We start from the raw sequence: 11656 nt of genomic DNA on the forward strand, positions 1-11656 counted from the left end.
TACCTGACTGAGGGCCTTTTTAAGCTCAATGTAATTGCCATTGATATGAATAAAATTTCAGCTTCTTCTTACTTGCTTGAGTCAAATAATTTATGGCATGAACGTTTAGGCCACGTCAACTTCAAAACTTTGCGAAAAATGACTAATTTGGAAGTATTACCTAAGTTTGAATGCAATAACTCAAAATGTCAAATATGTGTGGAATCAAAGTATGTTAAGCATCCTTATAAGTCAGTTGAAAGGAATTCAAATCCTTTAGACTTAATTCACACGGATATTTGCGACATGAAGTCAATACCATCTCGCGGTGGGAAAAAGTATTTCATAACTTTTATTGACGACAGTACTAGATATTGCTATATTTACTTACTTAATAGTAAAGATGAAGCAATAGATGCATTCAAGCAATACAAAAATGAAGTTGAAACGCAATTAAACAAAAAGATCAAAATGATAATAAGTGATAGAGGCGGCGAATATGAATCTCCTTTTGAATAAATATGTTTGAAAAATGGCATTATTCACCAAACAACTGCCCCTTACTCACCGCAATCTAATGGAATTGCGGAAAGAAAGAATAGAACGTTAAAGGAGATAATGAACGCCTTATTAATAAGTTCTGGTTTACCTCAGAACTTGTGGGGGGAAGCTATTCTTACAGCTAATCGAATACTGAATCGAGTTCCCCATAGCAAAACACAATCCATTCCATATGAAAAATGGAAAGGAAGAAAACCCAACTTAAAATATTTTAAAGTGTGGGGGTGGCTAAAGTGCAAGTTCCTAAACCCAAAAGGGTAAAAATTGGACCAAAAATCATTGATTGCGTTTTCGTAGGATATGCAATAAACAGTAAGGCATATCGGTTTCTGGTTCATAAATCAGAAAATCCTAACATTCACATTAATACGGTAATTGAATCGGATAATGCTGAATTTTTTGAGAATATTTATCCGTATAAAATGGAATGTGAGTCGTCTAATAAAAAATCTAAGCGACCTCGGGAAGCAAAGGAAAGTACGTTTGATGAGGAAAATTCAAGACGTAGTAAACGTCAAAGGATAGCTACTTCCTTTGGACCAGATTTTCTGGCATTCTTATTGGAAAATGAGCCTCAAACGTTCAAAGAAGCAATGTCTTCCTCGGAAGCACAATATTGGAAAGAGGCAGTCAATAGTGAGATAGAATTCATATTAAGTAATCATACCTGGGAATTGGTTGATCTTCCTCCGGGAAATAAACCTTTGGGTTCTAAATGGATTTTCAAAAGGAAAATGAAAGCTGATGGTACTATTGACAAATATAAGGCAAGATTAGTTGTTAGAGGGTTTAGACAACGAGAAGGTCTTGATTACTTTGACACATACTCGCCAGTAATAAGGATTACATCTATCCGGGTGTTAATAGCGTTAGCCGCCATGTATGGCCTTCAAATCCATCAGATGGATGTAAAGACGACCTTCTTAAATGGGGATTTAGAGGAAGAAATCTATATGGAACAACCTGAAGGGTTTGTAGTTCCCGGAAAAGAAAAGAAGGTGTGTCGACTTGTTAAGTCACTTTACGGACTAAAACAAGCACCAAAACAATGGCATGCGAAATTTGACCAAACAATGTTGTCAAATGGTTTCAAGATCAATGAGTATGACAAATGTGTTTACATTAAGAATACTCCAAATCAAATAGTCATTGTTTGTTTATGTGTGGATGATATGTTGATAATGAGTAACGATATTGCTAACATAAATGCTACTAAGCGCATGCTTACTAGTAAGTTTGATATGAAAGACTTAGGAGTTGCCGATTTAATTTTGGGAATTAAGATCCTACAGACTCCTCAAGGTCTAGCTTTGTCTCAATCTCATTATATTAAAATGGTTCTTGAAAAGTTCAAATATTGGACTTTAAAGAAGCAAAAATGCCAATTGATTTAAACCATTTTCTTGTAAAGAATAAAGGTGAAAGCAAATCTCAATTGGAATATGCTCGAGTGTTGGGAAGTTTGATGTACATTATGAATTGTACACGACCTAATATAGCTTGTGCAATAAGCAAGCTTAGTCGGTACACAAGTAATACCAACCAAGATCATTGGATAGCAATGAAACAAGTTTTGGGATATTTGAAATATACCCAAGACTATGCATTGCATTACAATAATTATCCCGCAGTTATTGAGGGATATAGTGATGCAAATTGGATCACCGGATCAACGAAAACAAAATCCACAAGTGGATACGTTTTTACCATTGATGGAGGAGCAGTGTCTTGGAAGTCGTCCAAACAGACATGCATCGCTCGCTCTACAATGGAGTCTGAGTTTATAGCTTTAGACAAGGCCGGTGAAGAACTTGAATGGCTCCGAAATTTCTTAGAAGACATTCCTTTTTGGCCCAAACCTTTGGCACCTGTATGTATACATTGCGACAGTCAAGCAACAATAGGAAGGGCTGGGAGCGTTATGTATAACGGAAAATCTCGTCACATTTGACGAAGGCATAATACCGTTAGACAACTACTCTCTAGTGGAATTATTACTATTGATTATGTAAGATCAAAGGATAATGTGGCGGATCCGCTTACAAAAGGCCTAACTAGAGAGGGAGTTGAGAAGTCGTCAAAGGGAATGGGACTATGGCCGAGGACAAGTCACTATGGCGGTAACTCTACCTAGAAGACTGGAGATCCCAAGATCTAGGTTCAAGGAGATCAAACAAAGTCATTAGTGACGGTTCAACATTGTCAAATAAAATTTTGGTCCATTCTCGTGATGCAGACAATGTTCAGTACCAAGGATAAAGCGTTAGGACTTTTTAATGATTTCTAAGTTTGATATGGGGTATATCAAATAGTGTATCTACGGGATAACACGTTTAGGAATCACCTATATAAGTGTGAAGTGTAAGCCGTTTCAAGGAGAATGTTGTAAGGCCAATTCTCTACGCACTTATGAAACCAGGCGGTGTTCATGGCTAAAACGAACACAACAATGAGAACCAAAAGATGGATAAGGATTAATTGTGTGACATATGTTGTCTAGGTATACACTAAAGCTCGACGGTTCAAGGATATCAAATCTACCGATTGACCGAGTATATCCGATATATGCTCACTACGGAAAGTTCAAAGGAAAACCTACTTATCCCGATGCAATTAGTCCTTAGTTGCGAATCACACAAATTTTTTTATGCATATTCATCATTCCCCATTCATGTGGGGGATTGTTGGGGTTGAAAGTGGTAGTGTGAATGGGAAAAGAGGGAAGAAGGTGAAAAGGCAACTTTGGCTTTTGCACTTTGTCCTTCATTGGTTAAAGACAAGAATTTTGTTGGGTTTAAATATAGAAGCACTTCCTTAAGCTCTTAAAAGGAGCTAAGAGGAAGGGGCCTCGCGCCGTCGTCGTCGCTCGCTCGCTCGGCTTCTGCTTCGGCCACCAGAGAGAGGTTGCATTTCACGAATAGCCACCTTTAGTGTGAACAGCCACTTTCACACCCTTTCAATCCAGAAATTCGTTGGCTATAAATAAGCAGCCATTCCTTCCGAATTTTTTATCCTGAAATCTTCTGCTTCATCTCCTTCTTCTTTCTACATCATTATTTTCAAAACAAAGTAAGTCCGTCGTATGATTTGCACCATTAACCTTGGGCAACAGTAAGGGGATAAGATTCTTTAAGGACACACAAGGAATTTGTGGGCTCGGGACATAATTCTGCCAATTTCTGTTCATTCATTTTTTCTGTTTTAGTCACTTATAAATTCAGAATCTCTAACAATTTCCTCGTGTAAAATTTTCTTCACATATCTTTTGTTGGCTAAGGCAAAAGGTCTACTCAATGCTCTAATGCTATAGACGCTCTTTCCTTCTCACTTTTCGGTTAAACACATCCAGCATTGTCATTAGTTCTTAAGTATAGGTGCAAGATAATCCTTTCTTCCATATCTTGGGGCTTATTACAGCGTGAATTAAGATTTTCAGTTATACTAGCACCGGAATTTATGCAGCCTTAGATTCTCCGGCAAAGATTGTTATTCAACAGTTACTTCCAACATACATGCGCTTTGCCAGCTACTTTATCATAACTCTCATAGAGAGTTTCAAACTTAAAAATGCAACAGTTTTGTTAACTGCAGCATTTCAGGTCCAGGCTTCAATCTCTGGAGCTACTACTATAGGACTTCTTACTGTGTGATGACCATTCTCTTCCACCCAAGTGATTGAACCAGATTGTGCTTGATCTTCGGCAATGCCCTTGTAACGTATGGTCAGAGTGTACTCCTGCTTCTGATTTTTCTTCTCAAACACCAAGGTCTGCGGAAAGATAGAAATTGTCGAGTTTTTCGGTGCTTTCACTTTTACTTTATACGTAGCTGCACCAGCTCCAACATTTGTGACTGTCCTCTTGAATTTCTGCTCCAACCAAGTGTAGTTCCCATAAGGGCTAAAGAGAGCAATAAATGATGGGTAATTGATATGATTGGATGGATTTGAGCAGTTGTGCTTAGCTGATGATCTAGCAATTGTTTTGAATTGCTCTACTGTCAAATTCATAGAGCAGAGAAGGTTCACATAGTCTTGTGGAGTGGCATCATATATCAGGCCTGGATCAACTGCACGGTTTGGATCAACAAGTCCGGCTCCCATGGCTAATGATGTAGCATCCTTGTTATCATCCGCTGTTTTGATGGGTTTTTCAGTATTATCCAAAGGGTTGGCAGTGGTCATCATGGCAGAGCGAATAGCTGAAGGACTCCATTCAGGATGTACTCCTTTTAGCATCGCAGCAATTCCAGCAACGTGAGGAGTAGCCATGGAAGTGCCTGATAGAAGACGGTAATCACTATACAAATTTGTATTGACACCAACAGTTGCAGCTGAAACGTTCGATGGCCAGGCTGCTAAAATTAACACTCCTGGTGCCATAATATCTGGCTTTGCAACTCGCAGGTAGCTTCTAGAGGGGCCTCTCGAGGAAAATGCAGAAACGACTGGAGCAGGCTTTACATCAATATGTGTTTCCTGGAAACTGATGCTGGCTTTAGGTTTAACACTTTTGATTGCATAATCTGTTACTTGTTTCCATTCCTTGCTGCTAATGACAACTCCAGGATTCGGAAAATAGTTGGACGTTAATACATCTGGATCTTTATAAACATAGATTGCGGCTCCAAATCCTGACTCTGAGATGGCCTCCATTTGATCAGAGACTGGTAAGTCTTCTTGTGCAGTGCTATAACAAATCATGATGCTACGTTTAGCATTAGGGACTTGAGATAATAAGTCAGATGAATCACAAGTAGATAAACTTCCATTGTTAACCAAATGAAAATCCTTGATCATGGTTCTCACTGGAAACAAGCTAAATCCAGTAATCTTTAAGCCATTCCCAAGAGTTAAAGTCCCTGAAAATGATCGGTCAGTACTGCCTGATGCCACAGTAAAGATCCAAGGGACTCCATTGGTTAAAGTTCCCATTTCAGGACCATCATTTCCAGCTGAAGCAGTGACTAAGACACCCTTCATCATAGCACCGAAAGAAGCTATTGCAATTGAATCTTTATACAAGGGAATATTAGACCATCCATACGAAATGGTCAGTATGTCGACACCATCTGCAACAGCTTGGTCCATAGCAGCAATTAAATCAGAAGTAAAGGTTCCTTCGTCAAAGCTAAACTTATACACAGCTATCCTAGCTCGTGGCGCGATACCTCTTGCTGTTCCAGGAGCATATCCAAAATATGAAGCTCCTTCAGCAAAACTACCAGAAGCAATGGAAGCAACATGAGTGCCATGACCATCAGTGTCTCTGGCTGAATTCATTGAAATATTCAAACTAGGATCATTAGCCAAAATCCCCTTATTGAAATAATTAGCTCCAATGAGTTTCCTGTTGCACAATGAGGAATTGAACTCTGTGCCTGGCTTGCAAATTCCCTTCCACTTCTTGGGAATTTCAGACAATCCATCATCCCTGAAACTGGCAGATTCTGGCCAGATACCAGAGTCAAGTACACCAATGATAACATCTTGACCAAAACCAGATTCTGGCCATAGACCAGAAGCAGGATTGAGCTTAAGAAACTCAGAAGTATGAGTAGTGTGAGCTTCAACAGTCCTGTCTTTATAAGCTGAAAGAAAACCTGGTGATTTCTTGAGAGCTTCAAGTTCATCTTTAGACAAAACAGCACTGAAGCCATGAATTACATTGTCGTAAGAATAAAGAAGCTTTGGAGTTATATGGTGGCCATTTGGAGTAGTGGGAACATCAATCTTGATGTTATCAATAATGGAGGAATGCCAGTTTTGGTGAGTAGCAAAGATTTTAGGCATAAAAGACTTGTCCAAATGGACAATGTAAGTAGACCTCTGTGCTGAGGTTCCTAGAAACAAAGACAGACTAAAAAGAAACCAAGAAAATGGGAGAAGAGGTACTACTGTATCCATTGTTCTATATTTCTACTTGTGGTTTCCTACTATAAGCAGAGCCTCCTTTAAATACACATGTTAAGAAACAACCATGTTTGGCTGGTTTTGTAAAAGTAGATAATGCAATTTGATTATTTGAGAAATTGGTAAGCATGTACTTCAATAATGCATGTACCAGACACAGATAAGGTTGTAAACGTTAAACACATTTTGTATTTGGCGATTATTATTATTAGAGATACTTAGCAATCAAGGAGCACTGAGGATTTCTAGCAAGTGGCACGTTGTGATTGATTGGTAAATATTCCATATTGAAATGATTTTGTGGTCAATCAATCATATTGGAAGGGTCATATTTTTCTAATTTATGCATGCCCACTAAGTCATTCCACCCCTCCCCCACCTCTCTATATATGGAAAAGGGCCAAAGTGTCCCTGAATTATTGGCGAAGGGCTAAATATACCTTTCGTTCATTTATCGATCTAAAAATGCCCCCAACATTATTTTTGCGGCTTTCTGTCCTTATGACTAACGGTTGACTTGAATTAAAACAAAATTATTTAAATTTCATGTGTCATTTTATTACTGGTCCAATTCAATTAAATAAGTAATTTTTTTTGCTAATTTATAAGAATCACAAAGAAAGAACTTTTTTTTTTGGTTATCTTTTACCAACAATATAATAATACATTGTGCATATATAAATAGATCTATACACATACAGAAAATTTATAGAATACAATATGTTAACAACGAAAGCAAATAAACATCATAAATGAAAGCAGGCTAAATATCATGATTCTTTCATAGGTCTTCTAATTAGAAATAAAATCAGGTTTTGTTCAATTTTCATAAAAGAATAAAGCAGTGAGAACTGGCATTCTAGGAAAAATATTGGCCTCAAATTGAAATTACCCACAAGAAATTAATGTTGACTATTAGGAGCAATGAATATGCGTAATTTGATTTTTTGGTTTGTGAAGGATCGGATGTCCAATAATTAATGGTCAGTCAATGACCAATATAACCATATCAATTTCGGGCTAATTTGACCATTTGGATGTTCACGAAAAAGTATTAGGTCTTAATATTAAAAAGAATAAAAAGAGGGAGAAAGTAAAATAAAAATAGTCGAGATTTTATGTTTTCTGGGTGGGTTAGTGTTTGGGTCGGATAAGTTAGAAAACTGGGTATTTTCTTGGGATTTCTTGAACCGATAAATAGATAAAAGATATATTTAGCCCTGACCAATAGCTCAGGACAATTTTGGCACCTTTTCATTTATTTAATTGAATTAGACCCGTAATAACATGACACGTATAATTTCAAAATAAAACCTTTTTTTAATTCAAGTTGATCGTTAGGCATAAAGGTAAAAATGAGTCAAAATATAACGTTTGGGGCATTTTTGGCCCTTTTCCGCTCGATATATTAGGCGCATAGCTAGAGGGGCTCCGAACCCTTCTCGTCGAAAAAAACACGAGAAAATCTCACATTATACCTATTAAGCCGAAACTATTTACCTTTTAATACCCATGCCCAAACTATTTACTATTCCTACCCATTCAGCCCAATTTATTTACCCGGCCCACATATTTCATGCGGCCCAAGCTACCCATTGTCTTAAAGCCTTATCTTCGTTCACCCGGCCCAAGCTACCCACGCTTGTCTTCGTCCTTTAACAGTTAATACTAGACTAGAGAACAGTTTCCAAATCTCCATAGCCAACCCATGAGAACGCAAATTTCACTCACATTCGAGTTTTTAATTTTTTTCTTCCGATTCCGTTCTATCTCTTCGTCTAGTACCTATTTTTGGGTGAAATTTTGCTTCTGAAAGTACATTTTAGTGAAAGTGGATTTTCAAAATCATAGGATTTTTGTGTTTTTCTTTGTACTTTTGTGAATCAATGTCTTGGGTTGTTGTTTTCTCTATGAGTCGGAAGCATTGTGCGCGAAGATGGTGGCGCCGTGGACAACATCATTCTTCAACACAAGTAGCTACTGAATCTGTTGCCTCAACCACGTCCGGTCCTAGTTTTCCCTTATTTTCTGATTCTCAGTCTTTGTTTAGTCGTAACCCTAGCAGTAGTCGTGTTGAAAACACAACTGAAAATGTAGAATTAGAGGGTGGAAATGAAAACAATATTAATGCTTCGTCAGTCGATAAAACTCCCTACCAGTCATTACCCGACACAAATTCCGAACCAGTCATAGGAGGTGTTCCTGTGACTAATAAGGGAAAAGGTAAAGTTGTTGAGGATTCTGAGTTAGGGGGAAGCCGACGTGAATCCGTGCCTAAAACAGAGACTCAACCAGTAGATGTTGATTGTAGCGATGATTCTCAGTTAAAGAAGAAAAAAATTGGTGTCACGCCCAAAAAGGTAATTTTCTTAAAATTATGATCTGTGAGATTTTGAATGTATAGTACACTGTTATTTTTTAATTTCCTGCTATGCTTTTGTATTATATTATAGTCATAGTCAGTTGTGTTAATTTTAAGTGAATTCTATTTCTTAAATAATTTTAAGTGAATTCTATGTGTGTTATGTGATAGTTTTTATAGTTATAGACAGTTGTTGGAACAACCCCGTACAACTATTTACCCTGTTAGTATAGCTACATACTATCATATGCTTCTGATCCTTTTTTGGCTGTCTTCGCTATTTGTTTTTTCTTTAATAATAGCAGTATCGTACAGTATCTTGAAAATACTTTATAGCTGCATACCTTTTTGCTTTTTCTCTTTATTCCTATCTGTTATGTAATAGTAGTATAGTCATTTATAGTTGCCGGAAATTAGCCAGTAGAATTGTATACCCTGCTGGCTTAGTTATATGACGTGTTGATATCGTATGGTAGTTGTAACATTTTTGGTTGGTTTAGTTGCATTTTCAAGTGAATTCTATTTCTGAAGTTATTTTATATGAACATGCTTTGCAGTGTTGGGATTTCCTTGTGCCTATGGACTTATATTATAAACCAAAGGTTGATTGGGATACCAACTGCCATGTTATTCGTCAATTGAAAGAGAATTTATCAAAGAGGCAACTTCGACTGTTTAAGAAAACATGCTTTGGCTATTTTTTGAATCTGCCACCACTTATTGTGCAGATTCGGGTTATGCACCATTTGCTTATTAGAGAAGTACATCGTGAGGTAAAAAATGAGATGCGGTTTGTAGTGAATGATTCTAGGTTGCACTTTGGTTTGGGTGAATTTGCACTTGTTACTGGACTGAAATGTAAGGATGATACAAGTATAGAGAGAATAACAGAGAATAGGTTGATTTCAAAATATTTTGGGACTGCATCCGTGACATTGGCCCAGCTAACAGACTGTTTTATGAAGCAGAAATGGGAAACAAATGATGATGCGTTGAAGATAGCAGTTCTTTATTTTGTGAACAGCTTCTTACTTTCTCAACTCAAAACAAAGGTTATTTCACGGTCTTACATTGACTTGGTTGAGTGCGGTGATTTTAATAATTATCCCTGGGGTATAGATGTTTATAACGCTACAATCGACTCGTGTTCCAACAAGTTTCAAGATAAGCCTTCTTTTTATAGACTCGGCGGCTTCCCGTTGACTTTACAGATTTGGTTGTATGAATGCTGCCCAAGTTTGCATGGTCACTTTGCTGATCATATTGGAAACAAACTTCCACGAATTTGAATTGGGTAGTCATGGATCAAATACCGAATGAGCGAGTTACTTTGCGAATGTCTAGCTTGCAACGCGAGCAGGTAATTTTTTCATAGTTTTATTGCCTCTCTTAATATTTTGGTACAGGAGTTTAGTCACGGGTAGTTGTAACAATATCCCAGATCAATGATATCCTCTGTTGGTATACATGTATACCATATTGGTATCATATGGTAATAGGGACCATTTCTGCTACTTATACTTTTAATTTTCTCATTCTTTTATTGCATTTTTTAATATTTTTTGTACAGTATTTTAGTCATGGGTAGTTGTAGCAATATCCCAGATCAATGATATTCTCTGTTGGTATACATGTATACCATATTGGTATCGTATGGTAATAGGGATCTTTTCTTCTACTTGTAGTTTTATTGCTACTTATACTGTCACGACCCAAAATCTAACATTGGTCGTGATGGCGCCTATCGTGTTACAAGGCAGGCCTATTCCCAAAATATTACTACTAATTTGATTATAAGAATTTAATAAAATATTTCCAATAATTTAATTGATAAACTAAACCAACTCTAAATATAAATAATATAAAATACGAAAACGAGTCCCAAACATCGGGGTGTCACTAAGTCATGAGCGTCTAAAACTATGAACTGAGATATATAAGCTGTCTAACTATCCAAAGAAGAAATGATAAAAGGAGTAACAAGGTCCTGCGGACGCTGGCAGCTACCTTGCAGTCTCCAATTAAAGCCGGCCTGAACTCAACGATCGCTGCGTTCTAACTCACCTGGATCTGCACATCAAGTGCAGGGTGTAGTATGAGTACAACCACCTCAGTAGTACCAAAAATAACTAAGGAACTCAGCAGTAGTGACGAGCTGAGCAAAATAGTCGAATTACTTAATTTTCACAATTTTAAAAATAACAGGAATAAACAGGTAAATTCCATAACTGAGTAAATGCCACAAAAAAATTTAACAGATAAATGCAGCAACAGCAAAAGTAAATGCAACCTCACAACAATGTCACTCCATCACTCAGCACTCGCACTCAACACTCAACACTCAACACTCAATACACTCAACACTCTCAACACTCTACGCTCACTGGGGGTGTGTACAGACTCCGGAGGGGCTCCCAAAGCCCAAGCGCTAAGCACGGACAACTCACGTGCTACCATATCAATACCTGGATCCGCACGGTCAACTCACGTACTACGCGAACAACTCACGCGCTATGGTATCAATACCTGGACCCGCACGGTCAACTCACGTGCTACGCGGACAACTCACGCGCTATGGTATCAATATCCTCACAAACAGGCCCTCGGCCTCACTCAGTCATGTACCTCACTAGCCTCACCATCATCAACAAATAAGGGAACAAAGCCCACATCAAGTATCACAGCATATTAGCAAATAATAGAGACTGAGGTAAACATGTACAAAATTTCTATGACTAAGTACAAATAATGTGAGCATGAATAAAACCTATACAGGATCTCTAACATGAAGGCAAACAAGTTCAACAACAAGTAAACACATAACCACAGATAATAGCTTTTAG

At 37.6% G+C, this 11656-nt stretch overlaps 1 protein-coding gene across 1 annotated transcript; it reads right to left on the bottom strand.

The window, feature by feature from the left end:
* On the bottom strand, positions 3912-6492 carry LOC109230908 (subtilisin-like protease SBT1.9). Its single transcript, XM_019396386.1, has one exon. The coding sequence runs from the start codon at positions 6443-6445 to the stop codon at positions 4136-4138; it is 2310 nt and encodes a 769-aa protein (XP_019251931.1). The 5' UTR covers positions 6446-6492; the 3' UTR covers positions 3912-4135.

Source organism: Nicotiana attenuata, chromosome 8 (assembly GCF_001879085.1).
Source record: "Nicotiana attenuata strain UT chromosome 8, NIATTr2, whole genome shotgun sequence".
Taxonomy (NCBI): domain Eukaryota; kingdom Viridiplantae; phylum Streptophyta; class Magnoliopsida; order Solanales; family Solanaceae; genus Nicotiana; species Nicotiana attenuata.